Source organism: Paramormyrops kingsleyae, chromosome 19 (genome assembly GCF_048594095.1).
Source record: "Paramormyrops kingsleyae isolate MSU_618 chromosome 19, PKINGS_0.4, whole genome shotgun sequence".
Taxonomy (NCBI): domain Eukaryota; kingdom Metazoa; phylum Chordata; class Actinopteri; order Osteoglossiformes; family Mormyridae; genus Paramormyrops; species Paramormyrops kingsleyae.
In genome coordinates this window covers 3,948,853-3,974,194 of record NC_132815.1, presented here as the reverse complement: position 1 = coordinate 3,974,194, position 25,342 = coordinate 3,948,853, and the positions used below count along the sequence as shown (strand labels likewise).

Below are 25,342 nucleotides of genomic sequence, written 5' to 3'. Positions count from 1 at the left end.
CTTCATCCCAAATGATGCTGAACCTCAGTAGTTGTACTGAGTTTTTTAGCACACTAGGTATAGCAGGGAAAGCATTGCGGAAGGAAATTTCAGGAACTCCAAGAAGAAGTTCTATCATATGTTGACCTGAGGGAGGGAGGGGTTAGGAGCACACGCTGCCGCACCGACCACATGACAAATCACCTCAGGGATGAGAACCCAAGTGCAGCTGTGCAGTGGGTGATACCTCAGCACCACACAAGTCTGAATGGACCAATCCTGCACCCAACCCCCAAAATTTCCCTGTAAGTTGGAGCACCTCCTTGCAGGGCTGGATGTATATTAACATCATACCCAGGATGGAGCAATTTCAGGTTAAGGGCCTTGCTCAAGGGCCCAACAGAGTAGAACCACTCCTAGCATTCATGGGATTCAAGCCAACAATCTTCCGTCTTCAGTCACCGGCTTAGGTTTGTTTAAGGTAGCATTGAACAAAAACATGAAGAATTAGCGATGATTTCAGAGCATATGTTGTGACCTACGGGGGAGCACACTGGCATTGTTTCTTACAGTGTCACAGAACTATGAATGGTTTTGCAGGACCTGAAATGTGGCAAAGCAGCAGGATATGTGAGCATCAAGAAAAAAATTAATGAAACACCTGGGACAATAATCGCTTTCCTGGCTGAAGACCCTCCATGTACTGGTCTCAAACGCCCACAGCAAACCTGGAGAAGACTCCAAATCCCTGCAAGGTACCACGTAGGTTCCCTCCTGTCAATCCCCTAGATGCTGAAGGCACCCTCAAAGTGGATCATCCTGGTTTCCTTAGGCGACGCGACACAACAAAACTAATGCCAACTCTCACCACCTACTTCCAAGAGGCCTGAAGACAGGCTGTGTGTCCCTCGACCTCACTGCAGCCCACAACACAGCCCTGCGCTCTCTCCCTGTACTGAGATCCTCATTCTTGGGCATCAGAAATAATCTAAATGCTATTGTGCAACACATCCAGCATGGACCTCATACAGGAAGCATGTTCACGGAAAGTACAAACTAATGGACTTGCCCAAGGATCGGTGCTGGGGGCGGCCCTCTTTAATCTGTACATAAATGGCCCCCTCTCGCATCTGCCTTATTATGCGATTTCTACCCATGGCAAATGGAGCAGTCAAATGTATCTTTTTTACGCAGTTTTGTACCTTTAAAATGAGTGCAACATCAACGTCCCTCTTGAGACTTAATCACTTCTCTACAGCGGTAACCTTTACAAAGCAGCACAGCATAATCTCCAATGAAATGGTAATAAACTGTTAAAAGGAGGCGCAAGATTCCATAACCGTGTCCAGTGCTAAACTCCCTTAAAAATAATCATCCCAGCAGCAATCTAACAAATACATTTGTGCGGTTTATTCTGGACAAGCTCTAGTAACATTTCGAACCTGTAAAACATCCACTTTGTTGCAGTTCCAGGTTATACATCACCCAGAACAAAAGTTAACACATTTACACACGTACTTGCAGCGTGACCTTGCACACATAGAGTGCTAGGTCACTTATGTAGACTATGACAAATAATAACCACCGATGTAATTATTCATCTATGCATGTGTTTTGCCAAACATCTGGTAGGAAAATTATAAGTCTTTAATGGATAACACCCAAGCTTTTTTGAGTGCGGAGCTCGCTTTAATATTAAAGAACATGGTTTGTTTTAAGTCATAACACTTTAAATGTTGTCATATTTTAATTAAAGCCATTTTTTCCACAAAACAAGTTATGAAACAAAACAAAGCCACCTGTTTGTATTATCCTGTACACCGTGTATAGTAATTTGAAGGCTGAGTAAAATATGGTCAAAAGATAAGATAGAAAAGGATATTAAGGATTTTATCTGGTTCTTACTCCTAGAGAAAAAGAGAAATACAAAAATCTTCCAATCATATTCATTGTACGGATATTTCAAACATTTTTCGATGGTTAAAGAAACATACCTTATTACACATATCTAGGTTCAGCCTTCTGCATACCTTTTTGGAAGATTTTTAGAATCCACTGTATTGGAATGATGTTAGTCTGTATTGCAGTTAAAAATACAATAAAGATGGAAGAGGAAATGTCTTATAATTGAGCACATAATTCAATATTTAAAAAATGAGTTGTTAAAAGATGTTAAAATATGGTTTGTTGATAAAACTGTATCCAAAACTATGCTTATTGTATGTCTTGTTTATTACATATACAGCTACGTATTTCATTTTAAAATTCAGTTTTACAGTATTTATCCTGACTGCATCTCTCTGGAGTCATTAAATTTAACATAAAAATGATTAACTTATCTTTTATGCCAATGCTCAGTAACAGTATCTAAAAATCTGAAATATGTGATGTCAAATTAAACTGTAATTATACATTGGGCTCAAATATAGTTGTTTTCCTCAATGCTAAAGCAACATAAAATATAACAATGAACTGTCCACATGCCATCGTCCGGCAAAAGAAACGAAAGTATTTATGACAGCATTTAAACTGATTATTCTAGAGTAACAGCTGAAACTTAAGAGGCTTTTTTTTTTGTATGAAGAGATACTGTTTTATGCCGTGGTCTATATTTTGTGGCTGACAATCACCTTTAAAAAAAAAAAACAGTATGGCCAGTTCAGCTGATACGATCTTTCGCTAAAGTAAAACAAGACTGGTAATGGATCCAGACATTGTCTATAAAGCGGAATCATTTCGTCTGAAACTAAATAGGCAATTAATAGGAAGAATGGGCACTTTCAATAAATGCTTACAAATTACAGCCATCAGCTGTCATCCATCAGCTTGGTACAGACATACATATTATATATATTGATCCCATTCCTAATTTGGTCACCTTGTGATACCTTTCAGTCTCAGTTGCAATCAAAAAGTGCTTTGAACATTTAATTTTTAAAAGGGACAGTTCTGGAAATGCCAGTATATCGACTCCAACAAAGAGCATGTGAGCCGCTGAGCTCCTCAGGGCCAGCTGAATGTCCTCCCGGTGATCTGGTAAAACTTCTGATTGAACGGGTGGAAGAACCTTTGCAGCTTGGCCACCACGGAGGGGTCGACGTCGGGGTGGATGCGTCCCTTGCTTCCTGCCAGGCACTTGCTGAAGACGACGTTGAATCGCAGGCAGTAGAAGCCCCTGGTGGCGTTGAAGTACAGGTTGTACTGACTGATGCGGGACGGGAGGTCCAGGAACTGCTCCACCAGCTGCAGCTCTGGCAGAGGGTCCACTATGAGGCGGTCCCCGTCCACGATGTGGAACTGCTCCACAGGGAAGTACTTGAGCCATCTCTCCAGGTGTTTGGTGTATATGCTGGTCCGCACAGCCTTGTACTTGGTGTTCACCTCGCAGGTGTTTGCATCGATGGCCAACTTCTCGAACTTGTGGTAGGTTTTGTTCTTCCTTTCCTTGCCTTCCAGCACCTGGGTGTAGTCGGAGATGGCGCGGGTGGTGGGCTCCCGCACGATCACCAGCAGCTTGATGGAGGAGTTCATCTTGAAGATGCGCTCTGGCACCTCCTCGGTGATGAAGTAGGCGGGACTCTTCTCGATGGTTATCTGCTGGGGGAAGGAGAAGGGCATCTTCTGGCGGTACCAGTCAACCCCGCGCGCATAGTTCCGGTCGTTGTCGAAGAAGTGGATCTCCTGGGAGGCCTTGACCACGGCCGGGTGCAGGTTGAGCATCTCCAGCAGGGCGCGTGTGCCCCCCTTGCGGACGCCGATGATGATGGCGTGGGGAAGCTGCTGCACCAGCTGCTGCAGTCCCACCTGCTCTTGCGTGCCGTTGACTCTGTGCAGCTCGTGGGCCGAGCCGCGCTTGTACTGCAGCGTCCGTAGCAGGATCTGCCCCAGGGGACGTGGTGCCAGTCTGCTTTCCACAGAGCAGATAGGCTGCAGCCTGGGGGATTGGGGCAAACGGGGGGAGAGGGGGGGAGGGGCATATGCTCAGAATGACTGGAATATTGGCATAAATGGCACAGCACCTTGCAATATTTTTGTGTAAAAGACCTGTATATCTGATCAACTGTGCCATGTTGCCCACAAATACTTATTTCTAACAAATATGATACCTGTGTCATAAAAAGTGAAACTAACAAAACAAGAAATCATGAGGGCTCGCAGCCAAGGCTTTGCAGCTGTTCAGTATAATGCATTTTTTAATGCATTTTTTAATGCATTTATTAATGCGTTTATTAATACATTTATTAATGCAATTTATTAATACATTTATTAATGCATTTATTAATACATTTATTAATGCATTTATTAATGCATTTATTGCATCTCACTAGTCAAATATTTTTTTGATACTTTTCCCTCAGCACGGGATACAGACCTGTCCAAGCTACCAACTCTGGCCACGAGGTAGAGGAGACTCCCGATGGCGAGGCTTCCCAACACGAGGAGCTTCTGTCTGAGCAGCGCCTGCTGTGCGGGTAGCATGACCCTCCATCAATCGTCAGGCCGGTGTCCTCAGCCTGGGGGAGAGCAGAGCACATACACCATGACTCACCGGCAGGCCAGAGACAGCCTAATGCTTATTAACACACACTCCATCATGCCAGCAGCAGTAATTAAGTCGCAAGATGCACAGCGCTGTGATGACATCAGGGGGCGCGGCTCCCGTTTTTTATATATTTATTTCAATTGCCCAAAAGCTTTGAGGACTGCAGTCTTTATGGGCCTGCTGGTGTGGCACTACAGTCAATATGAGTGAGCAGAAACACACGCCCTACTTCGGAATTACTCTGGGAAGTGCACTTAAGGCAGACTGATTTTCACGCGCGGAATAATGAGTGTGAGATGGTGTAATGCAATGGCAATTACTGACGACCCAATGCGGAAGTTTTGCAGGCACGTAGCGATCCGTCACTTCAAAGCAAAGGCGTCATCAAACGCAATAATCCTGTTTCTTCCACAGTGGGTACTAATACCCAGCGGGGAGATGTGTATGTCCTCAGAAAAAGAAGTCATGTTTCCAAAAATAATGTGTCTGAAGGAGCTGCCTATTGAAAAAAAATGGATCAAAGGGTACACTGTTCGGTTTGGTTTCTGATCTCTGATTGTGTTATTGCAAGTTTTTTGGAAATGAAACAGGATTTTATTACTTGCCCCTATATTTAGACAGCTGCAAATGAAGCTGTATATGACAATTTGAAAATAATCCACACCATTATAAATATGAATGAGGTAAATATTATGTTTAATTCAAGAGATTATTAAACTACTTTGAAGTTACTGAACATTTTCAATAAAATGACAACGGCTCGATTAACCAAATAAGAAATTTGCTTAAGGGGATACGCTTTTAAAGAGTTTCTTTTTTCAAGAGTCAGTGAGTATCAGAAAGGCACTGTATTATAATAATAATAATAATAGTAGCTCAGTACCATGGAGGCATGACGCTGGGCACGCGGCTTATAAACAACGACAGCATGGGTGTCACAGGAGCCCAGAAATGTGGAACATAATTGGATTGGTCTGGGTTTGGGGCCCAATATGATGTGCTTTCATGGGGCCCAAAATCTCTAGTGGCGCCTCTGCAGAGAATCAACTATCGACGAACTTTGGATTCGACTTTCACTAGAGTTTACACTTGGTGTTATGAAAGCAAGCCATCTTGTTTTCCGTAATGTCAGCATGCCGGTGGGGGGGGGGGGGGGGGGGTTGTATTTTGACTTGCACTGTCTTGTCTTTTACTACACTGCTGCTTTGCTCTTTATTTGCACTATTGCTGATCCTATTGTCCCCCATGAACATCTCCTCTACCTCTACCACAATAATCTTACTGGGTATTTATCGATACCAGGAACGCAACTTGCCTCCCAGGAACGAATCTGGGATGCAATGAATCATGGAATTGTTCTCGGGGAAAACAACATCCGGGGATTTATACTGTTCTCTGTATATCTGTTCTTGAGTATGGAAGATGATGTATAATAGATACGTGAGAACACAAGAATGGTCAAGTACGCACACTGATAAACAACAACTATGTTTCTCGCAATACAAGGGACGACCAAACATGAAATAAAGGTCTTATTTGTAAACGACTCTAGTGCACCATGTATCTGGCCAGAAGGGGGCAGTGTGTTACTGCTCCGTGTAGCAGCGCAGCGTCTGAATGAAATGGGAAGTATTGTTATTACGCTGCTTTGTATTTTCATTTTTCCTGGGGGGGCGTCAAACACTGATTTGTTCAATTCCTCGCTGAGGTGGAATTGCCACTGCTCTTCGTCGCGGTTATAAACCAGTCAAACATATTGGCTGGGGAGGAGACAGGCGGGAAGCGGAACGCGTCTTATAACGAAAGCCCTGACAAATAGTACCACAGATCGGCGTGACTCCCCCGCCTTTACTCCCCTCCGATTCATCGTGACCCTGCCCGGTGCTGCACTGTTACCATAATCCGCCGAAGGCGAAAAACAAAATGAAGTATCGTTGCACACGTGTGGGCGGCAGAGAGCCGGGCTGTGTGTCCGAGCTTAAGCGCCTGGCCGGCCGCTGCACTAGCGGCAATAATCGGCTACAGCAACGCAGCCGTCCTTCGCTCCCTCAGATAAATCGTCCTGAAACGCCGGCAGATGGCTACCGTCGTGGCCGGTGCAGCGTGTTCCTGGCTAATCCGACGTCGAATATAATGGGGGTGCAGACCACCGGCTCCAGCGGTTCCTGAAGAAATCCGCCAAACTGCGGCGCTGCGCAGGCAGCGAGCATGCGGCCGGAACCCCGGCTTTAACGCCACTTTTAGGTCAAACCTGTGCAGGATCTTTGAGAGGCTCCAAAAAGACTGCCAAGTGTTTAGGATTATTACATTTTGCAGATGGATTGACATCGACAACTAGGAAACGCAGTAATCCAGTACATTCCTTTTTAAAATTATATATATTCAGTGCGTTTTCTTTTCCAAATTATGTTTTTTACTGTGGTAATGTTAAGCACAAAATGGAGGTAACATCACCACTTGGTAATTTTAAGTCGGCTTATCGCTGTGAAACAATTACATGGTTTGCCCTTTGGGAACAGACGCTGCTTGGGCAGTAATGCGGCGAGCAGGCGTCTCCGTTTCTTTAGTTTTAATAACACGAGTTACTGCGCAAACAGCTCTTCTGAGAAGCAGCCGCTGAGAAATGCACCTTATTCAAAATCAGCATACAGTCTGCGGAGGGTCCTGTGCTGCATAAGCAGATAGTGCTTATAAACACTACGCAAAATATTTTAAAAGTATTTAAACGTTTATCAATGTTCTGAGGATTAAACAAGAATCTTTAATAAAAATCCCTTTTATAGGATTAATGCAAAATTTCTCTACTGTGCGTGACATGGACACTATCCAGTGAGCTGAGATGAAGACTGGACTCCGGTACTGTGTCTCTTCGGAGAATCCTTGGGTACGGCTGGTTTGACTTTGTGTCGAATGAGCGTTGATAGAGGAGTCCCGAATGAGGCACATTACCTGCATTGTGAGGGAGCGTCAGTTACGGCGCTACGGCCATGTGATGCGTTTCCCTGAGGGTGATCCGGCTCACAGGATCCTCATTGCTGACGCCCAACCTGACCTGACCTGACCTGCAGTATTTCATGTTGTTAACCAAACCTCTGGCCGTATTTTCTGTGGGAGTTGAAATGTATAGGAAGTTAGGAATTGGACATATTGGAGTACAGACAGGTGTCCTTATGTATAGAAATATGCTTGCATTCACTAACGTCACCTGTGCCAGTGGTCACAGGAAACCGCTCCATTCTTTAACATTCTAGTTTTTTCCATAGTTTCATGAGTTGACATCACCTGCTTATATACATCATGGTCTAAAAAAAAGAGGAAAACGCCAGAATACAGTCTTATTCTTAGACCTTTCCGTTTGGCTCGAACAAACGCATGTCATCTGCTGAACCCCTGAATGCGGACGCTCCTGAAAGCAGGGGAATGACACTGCTTTTCATTTTCATCAAAAAGCTGAGTCTACACAGCACCTAAACGGAATAAAAACCACATTCAGGCGACAGTATACACCGTAGACACCTTCAGAGTGTCTACATTAGGTTTCATTTGCCTGTTGGTTTTTGTTGACTCCTCATGTGCAAATTAAGATAAACACAAAAACTGCAGTGCACACACCCATTCCCGTGAAAGTTAGCGGACACATTCTTTTGTGCTCTTACCCCAGGTAACAGACTCACTAATGAAAGTCAGAATTCTCTATTGGCTTTTCCTGTTTCACATCTAATTTAAATATGTCTGCTTTCCAGTGGAAGGGTTACTGTCATACCCTGTCTTTCGTTCGACGGCTGACAGATGAGAAACTGAATGATCTGTGATTGTTGTATCATACCAGCAGACCCTAGCGCAAGAGCATGCAGGGTCGATCTCTATTTATCAAGCTTATCCGGAGGGTACTAATGAAAGGGCCATCTCTCACCAACCATAGCGCTGTTGTTCTCAATTAGCTATTTGGTGGTGATAGAACAAATGCAGATTGACTAATCTTAATGTGACATCAATAAAGTATCAGTATGTACAGCCCAGCAGAGTTTGATGCATGCCTTTTCCACTGCGCTGCAGATTTGCATCCATCCAGAATAATAGGGGCTGCAATGCTGCAGGAAACTGGTACCCGAAGGTGTCGAAGCACTGCTTCGATAAGAAATGCATCGGTCGTGTTCTTCTGCTCCACGATGATGCATGTAAGCACAGGAGTAAACTGTGTGGACATGCTGCTGCTGCCGTCCTGTACCTGGCGTGTGTGCTTCCCTCTACAGTGAAGCGGAATAAAATGCGTACAGTAATCAAGAATCAAGGGCAGGTTGTGTGCAACTTATTAACCTGGTGCTAGACAAATTCATGGTGGCCCACACTGCGATCTCTGTGAAAATAGATGATGCACTGGGGTCTCTGGGGAAAAGTCATCAAGCCCCTGAGCATAGACTGTTAGCTTAGCATGACCCCCCCCCCCCCCCACACACACACACACACACACACACGCACACGATCCGTCAGAGCCAGATCGCAGACAGGCTGCTTTCTGTGGCGTCCCTTAGAGGACACAGTCACATCTGTGTGCTTCAGACAGTAACAGCGACATGGGCGACCCGTCATCTGTCATCATCTGACATCGGAGCCCAGGAAAATCTATAGTCTGTGAGGAAATCGGTGCTGCTGGATGCATCTGTACCTCCACTTATGTTCAAAGCCCACAACCCTCAAAGCACTGCTTCAATGAAAAATGCTGACTGTCCGTTCATTTATCTTAGCAGAGTCCGGACACTAAATCTGGCAAAGCCTCCACTAGGGTTCCCTCTCAAGTTCATTATAAACTTGTTTGATCATCTGCAGTATTGAACTTTGCTTTTTTTCCTGTAAAAACTAAACCACATGTTTGCATTCAGTCTTGAGAAGCAGGATAACTCCGGTGGGATCAATACTCAGTCACAACAGTGAAGAGGGAGGTCATGATGCATCAGTGGACTGAAGAAAATCTCTACGATGAGTTCAGATGGGCAAATTCCCATCTTCTTATTGACGTACAACCCGATATTTGTAGTTTCTTAATCGCTTATATTTCTAAGGGATTGTAAACGGACCGCATGCTTCTGCGTAGCCTTGATCATGGCGGTCGTGGGCAATATGAAGAATGAAAGAGTACAGAAGAGACGCCCATGAATAATACATTACTGTGCAGTTTATTATTGTTATTATTATTGATCTACACTTATGCAGCAGGGAATGATGACGCGCTCCCCTTCCAGCCCCCACTAAGCTTCCATGCCCTCCCCCTGCCCGGTGACTGCCTCCATTCGGTGATATTGCACCTACATTATTTATCACTAGAGCCACTGAGCCTTTGTCCCAGACGCCGCTCTGGCACCGTCTCGTCTGTGTGCTGACAGTCAGGGCATCTCGCCCTCCCCCGCTCCCCCACCCGCCGGGTCAAATGTCTGCCTCACATGTTTTCGGACCTTTCCAAATTTCATAATGGCAGTCGGTTTTGGGCCTTGGGTTTCTCTGCTGCTACTAATCGTTTCAAATGTAATGTCTTTGCCAGGTGCTGTGCTAAACGCTCCGGGGAGGTTACGAGGTACGAGTGAAGCGAACGGAGAGCTGAGTCTAGCTTCTTCCGTTCGGTGTGATTCTGTGAAAAGCTGGAGCACAAGCGGTCAGGTGTTACCTCCCTCCTCTCCTTTCAGACGGCTGTTCTCATGTGCGCTTCTAGGTTCCTGTTAGAAGGCACACATGCACACAACTAATGGTGCACAGTAAGTGGGTTAGGGGTCTAAGGACAGCCTCAGTGATCCCCCCCCCCCAGCCAATACATTTAAACACCTGAGTATAGGACAGACTCCATTTCACAGAATTGATTTGGACAGGGAGGAGTCGCTGTAAATGGTCATCCTAGATCAGGGGTCTCCAAATCCGGTCCTGGAGAGCTACCGTCCAGTAGGTTTTCTATCCTACCTGGCTTCTGATGAACCACAGCTGTTCTCAGGTAAATACCAGGAGCAGGTGTGGCTCATCAGAAGCCAAGTGGGGCAGAAAACCTACTGGATAGTAGCTCTCCAGGACCGGAGTTGGAGACCACTGTTCTAGATCTTAGGGATCATTTGCATGATGTCGCCATTTAGGAAACACATATTCATATGCAGTAATTACTAACCCAGAGACTGCCTACCACAGGGGAATCACACACACACACGCCAAGGACACTTCAGAGGAGCCTTTTTACATCACATTTCGTACCGCGGCGATATAGGAAAACTCCAAAGAGAAACGATGTAAACTCCAAACAGACAATCACAACATATGATGCTTATAAAGGCAAACAAGGCATAGAAAACATCAGCTTTCTATCGCATCACATGGAGTGCAGAATACTGAGATACTAAGTTTAGGCACTAGTTCAGCTAATGTACTGGTGGTGGGTAAATGCAAAGCTCTGCCAGAACTCAGCTTCTCCACATCTGCCACAAACACTCAGTCGGTCACTTTTGCTGTAGACACAGCAGTCGACTGTCCCCGGCAGACAGTGACCGTCTAGCCTTCTGTTCTAAACGATGCCGCAGACTGAGGTAAACCTGCTACTGAAAGTCCATTTTTGTGGCCACAGTATAGAGCCGACGCGGCTGAACACGCACAGCGAAGTCAGCAGCGATCCATCACTGAACTCAGACAAAAACACTCTCTCCTCACTGTGACGTGACGTTGAGTGAACGTTGAGTTGAAGCCGACGGCTGAGAGAGCAAAGCGGTCCAACGTTAACAAGTTAGGACATACTGGACTCAGATCATGGCAAACTCTGCATACATCATAGAAACGAGGTCAGATTGCAGCGCATATTACGACGCAACAGGAACTAACCCTAACCTTAAGATTTCTGGTTGTGGTCCTTGGAGGAACTTCCTGACGTACCTCAGAAGAAGGTATAGAATCCTAAAAATAGGCAAAACTCAAAAAAAAAAAGAAGAAAAACTCCAGCTGAGTAAAATGAGCGATAATTATAATTACCTTCACCACATGGATGAAAATTAAATATATATAATCCTACAGTGCTGGGTAGTTATGCAAGTTGAAAGTCTGGTAAGAGATCACAAGAGCTTTCTAAAGTGCACTGTTCTCCTGAAGGACCCAATTACTGCCGCGACAGACACTTAACTGCAGAGTGTGGCGCATTCGGTCCACTTGCAGACTTCTCAGGTGCTTCTCTGTGGAATTGTGGGTATTTGTCATAGGAGGGACCGGAGATGCAGTGCTGCAGCTGATTGGCCGACACCATTACCTCACACCTACACGGCTACGGTTTGGGTCCTGCTTTCGGCCTGTGTCTGCATGGCTTTGTATTCCAGGTTCTCTGTTTCTCTATGCACTTCAAGTGAATAGGTGCCTCTAAATTGCCCAGAGATCATGAGTGTAAGTCCAGTTTTGGACCAGCATCCTGTCTGTGGTGTCTCCAGCCTTGTGCCATTTGTCAAATGTTGTCTCAGTGCTGTATGTAGCTGTATATTATCGGCCGCATACTTCATACATACAGGTTTTTGTCTGCACATTTCAGCATGTGTCTGCCCCTCCCCCAGCGCATTACTCAAGGCAATGCGGCCCTTTGACAGGGAATGCCCTCCCCCCCCTGGCCGGGAACAAGGGATTCAGGCTTGTGCTGTGGCTGCCGTAGTGCTGAAATTGTCCCATCTCCCACGTACCCAAATACACGTGTGTACAAACACACACACCCACACAGTGAAGCAGCAACTCCAAATAACAAATACTGAGAAGGAAAACCTACAAAGCGAAGGCCTGCTTCACCCGCTATCACATGAAGGTAAAGGGCCAAAACTTTTTGTTTGCTATTGATTTTCGGTTTCCAGTTTCCAGTTTCGCTGACGGTGGGTTTGGGATCGGCAATCTCATTACAGCAGGTCTCCATGAAGACAGAAATGCAAACGTATGTGTGTACATTTGTTAAAAACAGTGCATGACACGACAACCGGGAACCCTTAGTGTATAAGAAATCATGTTCACCTGTGTCATTTAAATATTTGTCAAAGTCAGTGAATTCCCAAAACCACCCTCTTCTGCAGTTCAGCAGTACAACTTCCCCGCGACCGTGGCCTTAAAAATACGGCCGACAAGCCCTCGGCATCAACCTTTTCCCTTCGTTCTCTCTTTTTTTTTTTAAGACAACAGTGAAATCTCAGTAGCTGGTGCACAAGGAGAAATCAATCAGACAGATAATAGCCGCGTTTAAGACTGAATGCAGGCCTTCCCTCAGCTCCCACAATGAAATGCTTGCTAGGACACAACCAGGGACGGCGAAGCAGTAACAGCAGAGTGATACAACAACAAAAAAAAAGGCATGAAACAGACCGCGTCTCTTAAAAGCCTGACTTGCGCAGTCCTTTGGGGCGCCGGGGGTGAGGCGGGGGGGGGCAGCTTCCGGGAGGTTAAAGCTGACTAATCTGTAAGCGATAGGAATCAGTGTCACGCAGAGCCCACCTGGGACCACAGCAAGATCACAGCGGCGAGGGTCAGTGCCTCCCTGCACCACTTCCTGCCCCCCCCACCCCCTCCCCCAGTCCCACGACATGCTGAACGACGCATGGGGGGTGTTATTCTTAGGAAGAGGCTCTCACTGAAACACAGTGCGTGGGATAAAAGCCACATGGCAGGCATGCTAATCCGGCATCAGCAGGGACAAAGCGACTGTGGGCAGACACGTCACTATCACTGTGTAATTCTTTACGACAGTGCCTTACATCGACCGAAAGCAGTGCTCAGCTGCAACGCAAGACAAATGTTCTGGTCACAAATGCTGGCCCACACAGCTTATTGAATTGAATTGGCCTTTAACCCTAAGGGGCTGATATTACCTACAGCAGTGAATAGGATTCATGGCATTCCGGGGCTTCTTGGGTGGAACAACAGCAGCAGTGGCTGGGCATCTCAAGCAGGACCAAAAGGTTTCGTCATGACAGAGTCAGAATCAGCTTCATTCAGCCAAGAATGTTCACAGATGCAAGATCATCTCTGGTGTCAGTGGCTAGCATATATATATATATATTATACACACACACACACACACACACACACAGACACACAGACACACACACACAGACAGACACACACAGACACACACACACACACACACACACAGACAGACACACACAGACACACACACACAGACAGACACACACAGACACACACACACACACACACAGACACACACACACACACACACAGACAGACACACACAGACACACACACACACAGACAGACACACACGCAGTAGATACAAACACAGTTAAGACAAGACAATGATCACATACAAAGACTTAAATTACTCTGGTGCACTATTAAAGGAGAGTTCCTTTAATGAAATCTTTGCATTTTGAATGTAATGGAGCAGGACGACAATGACAGCATGTTGCTGCTGATGAGAGTCCAATCACATGGGTCCTGAGGCTAAAGTTGTGGTCACCTTGTATGAGCCAATGAGCACAGGAGTGTAAATTCTTAGCTACCCCCCCCCCCCCCTCCTCGTCCACAAAGAAGTCTGCTGTGGTATCCTGTGGTTGGGGGGGGTCACATTCTGCCTGTCAGAGATAGGATCCAGGGTGGTGGGTAAATTTTCATCTCTGCCTCCAAGGAAACTGTTGGTGGGGCACAATTCTGTTGCCCTAGAAGACTGCAGGCAAACTGCAAGCCAGAGCCGCAGGTCCCCGCAAGATCAGGTCGTGTTCAGATGGCATAAGGAGATGGAGTGTGGACTGTGAGCCCACAAGCATCGCTGCTAGCCTGAGTGCATGTCAAGCCTGGCCGAACCTCCATTGTCATTTACCAAAGCTGCCGGAGCCTAGATGAATATTGCACTCGATCATTTTGCTTGCACTGCCTCTGATTTCCTCAACTCTGGCTAATACACAATTATTCTTACTTCCTCCCTCACCCCTTCTGGGGTGTGCTCCATGGAGCACAATGTCGTTGAAGAGTTTATGCCTCTGCGGCCTGCAAGACAACTACCTCAACCTCCGGCAACTACCCTCCAACCTGCCTGCCCTTGGCTCAACACGATGCCTCGCCATCCATCCTGCGGCTGTGTGTCTATTAATCTTGCCATCGTGCATCAAGCACCACGTGCCTGCACCGGTCGGCCGCTGCATTGAGACATATATTTCAACCCCTGTATTAGCTTAGTCATATCATCTTGTCTGTATTAGCTTAGTCATTTCATCTTGTTTGTTTGACTCATCTGCCGGCCCCTGGAGGATGGGCTCCCCCTTTGGGTCTGGTTCCTCCCAAGGTTTCTTCCTCTTAGGGAGTTTTTCCTTGCCACCGTTGCCATTGGCTTACTCAATGGGGGGTCCTTACGAGGCAGAAATGTAAAGCGCATTGAGACAATGTAATGTTGTGATAATGCGCTATATAAATAAAATTGAATTGAATTGAATTGAATTTACACTCCATCCTCGGCAATGCCAGGACTCAGTCAGTGATTTTGCCTGGATTTGTTAGCATTATGCACGGTAATACCTGGCCTTTTTGGTGGCATTACAGTGCAATTAGCCGTTTGGTGCAATTAATGGGGGGGGGGGGGGGGGGTTGGGGGCGGAAGTGTAAGAAAATCAGACCCCACCCAAGCCTAACTTTCCCCATGTAATATCACCAGGTGGTAAAACTTCCTAATTTCCTTGCTCTTTATACACACAAAACCTTCCATTGGTTTTTGAAAGCTGAATTTATAGTATTAAAGTAAAGGTATATAAGATACAATTAGATGAAGTATAATAAGCATTTTTGTATATATATTTCAGATAACTAAAAAAGCAAAGAAAGTACAAATACCTATAATAAACAACTATACTTATACCATATTATACATTTTAATAAGGTAATTGGTTCCTCGTTTTCTTCCCCAATGACTTCTAGTGGACGGCTGTAGATTCCATGCTTCTCCGAAAGAATCGCACAACAGACTGCCTCGTCCCATTGTTGCCGTTTATAATAGATCTCATTATGTACTAATTTGTCTGATCTGCGTCCACATTTTGCCGCCTGGAAGTCAGAACGCCCACGCTTATTTGCACATTAAGTGAATTTGCATATACAAACTGTTAAACCTTCTGCCTCCTGCTATGTGACTTCATTAGACGATGGCGATTCTGTGGGCGCATTCAAACGACTGACGACGAGGTCAGTCAATGCTCCCTCCCTAAAAGCACGCAATAAGGAAACGTCTTCGCAGGCATTACTGCACTTCTGCTGCCATCGAGCTGCATCACATGCACACACCTTGGCTACTCAGCTGGGAAAAAGATTCTAAAGACAAAAATATTACAGGCTATACCGAAAAAGTTAATGTAATGTGAATGATAACATAAAATCCAGTGCTACATCTATAAATAAAAACAAGCTATGCTACCAATTAGCCTTGGCTAACACGGCCAACACTTCCGCGGTTTGCTTTCCAGAAGACTCGCGAGTATCATTTACAGGGATGCATCTTGACTTCCAGCCGTCCAGCCTTCCAATACCCCCGGTAACCAGAATTCACTCTCCACAAAATAATGGCATTGCATCCAGTCAGCAAAATGATTGATCGTGATGATGGCTAACATGTCACAGCCATTCTGTCGCATGATCCGCCGATTAGTATAGCTATCATTTGTGGTTTGCCCCCCCATCCCGCGAGAGATGAGCCCCCCCCCCCCCCCCCGAGCGTGTGGTGGAGGGGGGAAGCCGGCTCACCCTGGCTGTTTATGCTTTGGCACATTTTAAATGGACTGGAAGCAGATTGCTCCAAAGCAGCCGTGTCCCCACGTTTCCAAACAGAGCCCGCTCGGGCGCGGACTGATCAGCCAATCGCAGTACAGAAGCCGAAAGTCAGCGCCGGTCACCTCCAGTGGCCGCAGGCATTTATCGTCTCATTTCACCCAGCGACAAACCGTCACGCCGCTTTACCTCAAGGGCAACGCAAGCGGTTTTCTGGATGCAGGCATCAGCCAAATGTTCAGCAGGTCGAGCATAAACGTATAAAGGTTGTTTAAAAGTTGTACTCATGTGCGTACGGCTGCACACAAGGCTGACGAAGATGCGCAGGTGCACGGGTGTGATGTCAGACGAAAGAACCGGTAACTTTGACAGACATACTAGCAAATCCCCAGACATACTAAAAAAAAGTCAGCAGAACTGTGGAACACCAGGATTCTTGGTAAAAGGATGGCAGAGAACAGAATTACTGAGGACAGCAACTGCACCAAGCATGCATACAAGGGACATTATTTTGTGTCTCCTGCAGCATTCCCTATCTTCAAAAATTAAATATTAATTATATACTGTTGGAGGTTTTCAGGTTCCTCCTTTGCATATTTCTGTTGGGGAGGAGACAAATCTGAAATTACCGGCACCATAACACATGCTTCATCATATCTCTCATGCAAATGGCACTTTTCTGCCTTGGGTTTAAGTAAGGAAACTGTATTAAAAAGGAAAATAAAACCTATATTGGAATGATCACTGTTCCTAATGGAATGGTATTGTGTTGGTGAAATCGCAGATGACCGCTTTGCTCGCCATGAGGCGTACTGCAGCCTGTCACGACGCACACCCAGCAGATCTGAATAACACCCGCGACACGCAAATAAAAAGGCGGCCAAGGCCTGGCATCCATCTCTCCGTCCATTTGTCCATTTTCTCCTTGGCTGAAGGTCATGGTGGGGTTGGAAAAAACATGTTCGCTTATGCATGGTTTGAAAGACAGGCGTGCATCGCAGGAATAACGTGGGACGCGCTGCATTAGTGCTAATAAACTGTGCTATCAGAGGCCATAAAGCGAGTTTCAAACAAATCATAAGTGGATTAATCAACCGACCAGCCACGTTACTCCATTACTGTGACTCCGACCTTTAAATGTGCATCCCTTAGCTGGTCGCCAGCTCCAGCAGTATATCTTAAAGGCTACAGCGGAAATACTCCTCTTCACTTGTTTCTTTCTTGTTTTTTCATAATTTAAACGTGCCCGATGCCGCTGACCTTTAATGGCTCTGGTGGCAGATTATTATTGTAGGAATGGCTAATATTTACGTTATTTGTGTCGGCGCAGTGCTATCATTAACGAGCAATCTCCGCTAGCATTAGCGGAGGTTAGCGCTTCTGTACTGCACCTTTTGCCGCCGTTCGAGTCCAGCCGATTCATCTTATTGCCTATGATTAAAGAGGCCGCTATCCTGCGTGTGAAAAGGGCTGCAGGGACACAGCCTGAGATGTTCCGCAGCCTGATTCATCAGCTTCTAGCTGCACCTACGGCTCCATTTTTTTCAGAGCCAAGAACGCGCATCCCTGTGACTGTCCTTTACCCTTTAACCATAGAGCCCAGAGAAACTCTTGATAATAATCAATCACAGTGGGGGAGTACTTTTACAAAAGCCAGAAAACTGTGTCTAAATCCCATTTACTTCACAGTGAAGAGATGGATGTAGTATATGCAGAGCTAAAATAAAACATAATTTTTCTGGTGTCAGGCTAGGATAATCAGCTGGCACTTGCTCAAGTGGAGGGTCCCACAGAGAAGTGGTGGCTTGCCCCCCCCACTTCCTTAATCTTTACACTAATTCTAATTATCATATTACTGAAACTTTAAAAGGCAGGAAACACACTTTAATTATTTTTTTCCCCGTAATCTTTAAGATGATATTTTCTTGTTTTACTTGAATCCGCACCAACGTTAAGCTGAAAAGCCACGGCTTCAGTTTGCGTTGATACACGGGCTGCGCTGGGGGTCGTTTGGGAGTGCCGCTAATGTCGGAGGGATACAGGACCCCTATTATGCATGCACTCCGTCCATCTCGGGCATATTTGGCATTTGTGGAATGCTGGAGAGCCCCGTGAGGAGGCGGCAATAAAACACAACACGCCACTTATTACCATCAATTATTTATAAGGCTACATTAGCAAGGCAAAACCCAGCGATTTCTCGGGGAGGAGGTCCTGCCAGCGTAGCAGAGACAGATGGAACGGCGAAGCCTTGTTAGGAGAAAGCGAGGGCTGCAGAGACCGGTGGCGCATGAATAATGGATCCCGCGCTCTGCCACTGCACGCCGGCGCATCGGGTACGTGCCCGCTAGGCTGTGCACTGGCCCAGCGCAGCCTGAGGACAGGCTTTACTGCCCGTGAACCAAAGGGCGCCGGCTCAGAGCCAGATCAGTCAGGTGCACTGGGGTCCCCTTGCTTACAACTTCAGAAAGTTTATTAATTTTTTTTTCCTCAACAAGATGTAGTTGTCACGACCACATGGGGCGATTCCTCTGTAGGGCAATGTGTTTACTGAACTGTGAGCTAGCTGATAACGTTAAAGTAACGATGTTTACAAACTTAAATTATTCATATAGATTCTTAGGTTTTACTATAATGAAGTAGTTTCGGTTTTCAAATACTGCGTCATCTGTGTTCTTTGGCATACAGGACAGATAACACAGAGCATTGCTGAACAGTAAGGGCACCAAAATACCCGTAATGTTAACGTTATGCTTCCGTCTCACACCTTCCGTCAGGCCAATCTACGAGGCTCGACAGCCGAGCGCAGCTTATCAGAACCTAAAATGGAAGGAGACCGCACTTCACAGCTTGTGCAGCTGAATGGAGGCAATTTAACAGAAACACATCAGACGCCAGGAACTTCAAAATCCAACCCAATCATTTGAATAACACAGGAGTACCAATTAAACTAATCTTTCACCTGCCATAGGTAAAAAAAAAATTGGCAATTATTTTTAAATATTACTATTATCTCTACAGATTAAAGTTTGATAAGATCTGACATGAACATCCACACATCTAAAGACAATAAATACATTTTATCACCCAGACAAATTGAATTTCGCGTCCTTTGGCATCGTAGTTTAATGCCGTTAACATCAGCCTGCTGTCCTATCTGATGGGCTTTTAGATGGCAGTTTTCAATGACCTAAAACGACACAAGCCGCCAAAAGTGCTGTGAGCACAGAGCGAAGGTCTATTCCAGACATCCCTCCTTCTCTTTGAGTTTTACTGTTCGAACGAAGGTCCAGAGTAAACTGCAAGGAATAAGCAATTCAGGGCACTGCTCTGTGCAGCTGGAAGGTGCTCCAACGCAAAATGCTTTGGCCCAGATTTCAGCAGTGCTGGTTAAGAATTTTCAGGCGCGCGTCATTGCGGGGACAGGACCATCATGCCCTTAAGAGAGGGTTTTCATATATACCTATATATCACAAAGGCTTTCTTCAGCAGAAAAGGCATGAACCTGTCTGGTGTGAACTGAAAGGCTCAGTATTTCGAAATGGCACCGTTCCTGTACCTGCCGAGCAAATAAAAAGCCCTGCGAATCACTCAGCTTAATAAAGACTTGTTTAGCTTGTTTCCTTTTCCGCTGTGGCCTCAGAAACTCATCAAAGCTCTTTTAATGCCCCCCCCCCCCCCCCCCTAGTTAAAGGGGCCTGCAGTATGTAGCTGTTTTGCTTCAGCCCATCGTCGCAATCTTGGTAAATCGTGTATCCAGGGAGGGCGGGCGAGGTTACTGGAGCCCCCCCCCCCCCGCATGACCTCACCTCACATAACTTACACATTACTCCTGTCTTCTAATATAAACCTCAATTATGGTCTAGCATGTGGGATTCAGCCAGGGGCCCGAGGCTGCACTACAAAGCAATATGAGCCTGAGAGGTGGGTTCTCTGGCCGCTCTGTGATAGCTGATACCTCCCCTAATTAAAAAAAAAAAATACAGATGGAATTATTAATGCAGTAGAAACACCAGCAGCCAGTCAAATGTTGTTTTGGGAATATATTAGCAATTATATACAACTCAAGAGTGTCACTGAAAATGGTTCAGCTTGTCAGGGGTACAATTCAACAAGTTTGTTTGTCATGGAAAAAAATTCTGTGATAATTACCTGGTGACAATTTGTATTAGAAAGTTCTTGTAAATTAGAGTTCTAAAGGGAAAAAAACATATTTTTTTCCCTTTTCCCATAAGAATGACCTTTGAATTAGTTGAGACTGTCTGTTAATCCCACAGTAACTCTTAGGTATCAATAATTGAGTAAGAGCAGCAGTTCTTATTTTTTTCCAGCTTCTTATTCCGGGTGTTTAGCTGACATTTACATACCACTTCCAACTACCCACAATGCAGCAGGGAGGCATTAACATGAAAAGGGGATTATTTCTGCTACAAACCAAAATTGCAGTTAGTGGAAGGCGGTCGCTGGTGGGAGATAAAAACAAATGATAATAATGAAATGGGAAAAAAAACTGGGAATAATATGAATCCTAACCGTAACGTTCTCCACTTCAGTAGCCGAACCAGAGCGATTTTTGCTACAGCAATGTAACCTTTATCCAGGTCATATCTGATGTATAACTGCTGGGGCTTTTCTGCCTATTTATAACAAAATCCCTCAATACAATGCGAAACACATTTAATTACTGGGAGCCGGCGTCCCCTCTGCTGTTATTGCACACGCAGGGACCCGCTATTGATTCCGCCTTGTCTCCTGCCTCATTAGAGCGTAGCAGAGTTCTGCCCGGCAAGCTAAAATGGAGTCGTGGCGCTCCATAAATCCCCCGCCTTGGTGATACCTGTGATCGCGTCGGGATAAAATATCACGGCCCCCAAAGGCTGGTACCCGCCAGCTGCCCGGGCTTTGACGGGGGTCAGCAAGCGATGCAGTGCCCTTTCTCTCCCTCTCTCTCCGTGCGGGGACTTTCGTCTGTCACCTGCTAGGGAGCCCCTCAGAGACACGGCCGTCTCCACACAGGTGAGGAAATTAGAGACGCTTCGCTCGCACTCCCTCCCAATTAATTCTGCAGTAGCAGGTGGCCCATGGCAGAGCAGGAACGACAGAGACATCATTACCCTATCGCCTTTCAGCTGCTCTTCGATGATTGGCTCATGCAAATTATTCAAAAGGCATGAATTATGTTGTCACGTGAATATGATTACATACAATCTGTTATGGGGGGGGGGGGGGGGGGGGGCAAACATTCAAAACAAAACTGCTGCTTTTGTTATATAATTATTGAACTTGATTTTACACTCAATTTGACCAATCACCTTTAAGATTACCACTGAGGATCATGTCATTTGAACCAACATTTATTTTTTTCGAGTTTTATTGCTGCTGTGAAATGAGTGCAGTGCTAAAATAAATCCCACTGCTTTCCTGAGTGATGAGCAAAACAGGCAAGCCCCCCCCCCCCCTCCCCACACACACACATTACACAGGATGGCAGGACGAATATAATAAATGGCGGCTCCGCGAATTTAAAATTCCAGCCACCTGAAAGGCAGCTAAAGACGGGCTGGTGGCTGAGAACCGGAGCAGGCCGTGACGCCGCGACAGAACTCGCCGGAGACTCCCACGGCGACTCCCACCCTTACGGTGGGAACTCAGAAGCTGTCCAGCCCCTGATGGAAGCCACAGAGAAAAAGCCCCCCCCCTTTTGGCTCAGACAAATCATCGGCAGGCTTGCGTTGGATAAGATTCCTTCGGGAAATTCTGTCTCCTTCCCTTCCATTGAAGCTTTATAAGCCCAAAATCTCCTACAGAATGACATCTTCAAGTTTAATTGTGTGACACCACATGCCCCCCCTCCCTGCCACACCAACTCCAGCTGTCTGCTGTCAAAACACATTCAGTATTTTCATTTTCACTCCATAGAAAATCTAGGAAACTGAAATGTCTGACCGGTACTAAATACGCAGCTGTTTTCTAGCTTGACTGTTTTAAAAATAAAGCCAGTGATAAAGGATAAGAGGGTGCAAGATGTGTGCATCACATTTATTACCAATTTAAATTTGTTATTTATACGTGTCAAGAGCCTTAATTTGGTGATACGTCGAGAGAAATTGTCACGTTGCTTTAAAACAAGCCTATAAACCAACAATTCTGCTGACGCGCATGGAGAGATATGAGGGGCCAGATTAATCATGGAAGAGAGACATTGTGTAAACAGGGACATCTCTCAGCCTGTCGGAAGGAACGGCAGCACGAGCGCGAGAGGAAGAGAAAGGGTGACGTGGTAGGCTGATGGATGAATGTATGGGAGAATGAGAGCGCTGGACTCCACCACAACCCAACCCCCATCCCCCCCCCCCGACGTCCCACCACAAGTTGGAGCTCACAGTTCATGTGGAGTCCCTTCATCAGCCGAGGCACGCTTAAGCACAAGAAGCAAAGTCATGAGCAAGGACGAGCAAGAGAGAGTACAATGGCAGATGAAAAATGACTGCGGGCTGGTCAGTGCAGCCAGTTATTCTGGCTCCTGTTTACCACACCTGCTATGCACAATATTCATCTGAGCTCAGAGGCACAGGCTGTAACCTTCAGCTACACATTGTATCAAGTGTGACCTTATTGGCCAAGCTGAGAGAAGTCAGTCCAATCCTCTGTCCTTGATGCTGTAATGCTCATTTTAGAACAAACTGTCACATAGGGGACAGGTATAGGATTACAAGCGTAATGGTCCCTATTTAACCTTTATTACCAGTAAACAAAATCTGGCAGTAACATGGATTCAACTGAAATCTACATTCGCTTTAACAAAATGATGAAATATTCAGAAATCAGTGTTTGTGGTCACTGTTAGAGTAAATTTACATAAATTCAGGAGTTTACAATAACCATACAAACACACAGGCCCAGTCCAGATGTCACATGGGGTTTTATCCACGCCATGGATCACTGTCCATGCCATGTTCCCAGAGCCGCCCGAGCCTCCGCACGCCCGCCCGCGCCTCCATACACCCACGCGCCTCCATACGCCCACGCGCCCGTGCCTCCACGCGCCCGTGCCTCCACACGCCCGTGCCTCCATACGCCCACGCGCCCGTGCCTCCACACGTCTGTGCCTCCATACGCCCACGCCTGAGCCTCCATACGCCCACGCGCCCGTGCCTCCACACGCCTGCGCCTCCATACACCCACGCCCAAGCCTCCATACGCCCACGGCCGAGCCTCCATACGCCCACGCGCCCGTGCCTCCATACGCCAACGCGCCCGTGCCTCCACACGCCCGTGCCTCCATACGCCCACGCGCCCGAGCCTCCATACGCCCACGCCTCCATACGCCCACGCGCCCGAGCCTCCATACGCCCACGCCTCCATACACCCACGCGCCCGTGCCTCCACACGCCCGTGCCTCCATACGCCCACGCGCCCGTGCCTCCACACGCCTGTGCCTCCATACGCCCACGCCCGAGCCTCCATACGCCCACGCGCCCGTGCCTCCACACGCCTGCGCCTCCATACACCCACGCCCAAGCCTCCATACGCCCACGGCCGAGCCTCCATACGCCCACGCGCCCGTGCCTCCATACGCCCACGCGCCTCCACGCGCCCGAGCCTCCATACGCCCACGCGCCCGAGCCTCCACGCGCCCGTGCCTCCATACGCCAACGCGCCCGTGCCTCCACACGCCTGTGCCTCCATACGCCCACGCCCGAGCCTCCATACGCCCACGCGCCTCCACACGCCTGCGCCTCCATACACCCACGCCCAAGCCTCCATATGCCCACGGCCGAGCCTCCATACGCCCACGCGCCCGTGCCTCCATACGCCCACGCGCCTCCACGCGCCCGAGCCTCCATACGCCCACGCGCCCGAGCCTCCATACGCCCACGCGCCCGAGCCTCCACGCGCCCGTGCCTCCATACGCCAACGCGCCCGTGCCTCCATACGCCAACGCGCCCGTGCCTCCACACGCCCGTGCCTCCATACGCCCACACGCCCGAGCCTCCATACGCCCACGCGCCCGTGCCTCCATACACCCACGGCCGAGCCTCCATACGCCCACGCGCCCGTGCCTCCATACACCCACGGCCGAGCCTCCATACGCCCACACGTCCGAGCCTCCATACGCCCACGCGCCCGTGCCTCCATACACCCACGGCCGAGCCTCCATACGCCCACACGTCCGAGCCTCCATACGCCCGTGCCTCCATACGCCCACGCGCCCGAGCCTCCACACGCCCGTGCCTCCATACGCCCGCACCTCCATACGCCCACACGCCTCCACGCGCCCGTGCCTCCACGTGCATAATTTTAATAACAGATATTCACAGCAATTTATCATATGCGGCATACGGTCAAGTAATCTTTTCATGCTACTTTCCTTTTGTCAGGGCATTCATTCTTGGAAGGGACTATATAAGACTAGTGTAACCCTCTACAGGATAAACAATCAAAAATGGTATGTATCACCATTTCCATTTATTTGATGCTTTCACAGGACCAGCATTGCATGTCAGTGGGAATAAGACTTCTGTCGGCCTCAGGTTTTGTGTAAACCAAATTTATCAGGGCAGCACGTGTCACTGGAGTCTGTTTTTAGGCAAGTGCCAACACAGTGGATTTAAAAAAAAATTTGAGTATAATTTTCAATATATTCAAAAACTGCTATTCAAAGACATTCGAATTGGAGCTTTTCTAACACAGATATATTGAATATTCAGGGATAAACAGCACAGAGTACCGGCAGGAAATGGATCTCCATCTTAATTAATATGTTTCAAATGTGGTTCATCCCTACAGCGAAATAATCAGGGATATTTACCAAGAAAATTTTTTAAATGAGTTAAAGATGATTGGTTTCCAGTGCAATGAAAGCTTAACGTACAAAACCAATTCCGGAAAAGCAACGGCTGGGGGCAGTCTCACGTCACGAGCATGCAGCGCGTAATTAAGTCTTCCATGCATCTTCATAAAGAACATCTGGGGATGGAAACCCAGCTACTGTCCTTGGCAACAGAAGAGCAAACCACCATTGCACATGTGGGCTCAGGGGCCAGAGTGGGGGAAATTTAATCTGGGACA

At 47.0% G+C, this 25,342-nt stretch overlaps 1 protein-coding gene across 7 annotated transcripts in view; it reads right to left on the bottom strand.

Annotated features, from left to right (window-relative positions):
• Positions 1–1,374: 1,374 nt before the first annotated feature.
• The window catches only part of LOC111842979 (heparan sulfate glucosamine 3-O-sulfotransferase 5), a 47,369-nt gene continuing 23,401 nt past the window's right edge, over positions 1,375–25,342 (bottom strand). For 5 of the 7 annotated variants that reach the window (XM_072702958.1, XM_023810163.2, XM_023810162.2 and 2 more), the window contains 2 exons: positions 4,352–4,493; positions 1,375–3,913 (listed from right to left, as the gene is read on the bottom strand). In XM_072702958.1, coding sequence (XP_072559059.1) covers positions 2,983–3,913; positions 4,352–4,458 — 1,038 coding nt within the window. In that variant the 5' untranslated portion in view covers positions 4,459–4,493 and the 3' untranslated portion in view covers positions 1,375–2,982. Of the gene's footprint in view, positions 3,914–4,351; positions 4,494–7,471; positions 7,576–21,107; positions 21,270–25,342 lie in introns of those variants that run through there. The other 2 variants (XM_072702959.1, XM_023810165.2) reach the window with 2 other exon arrangements.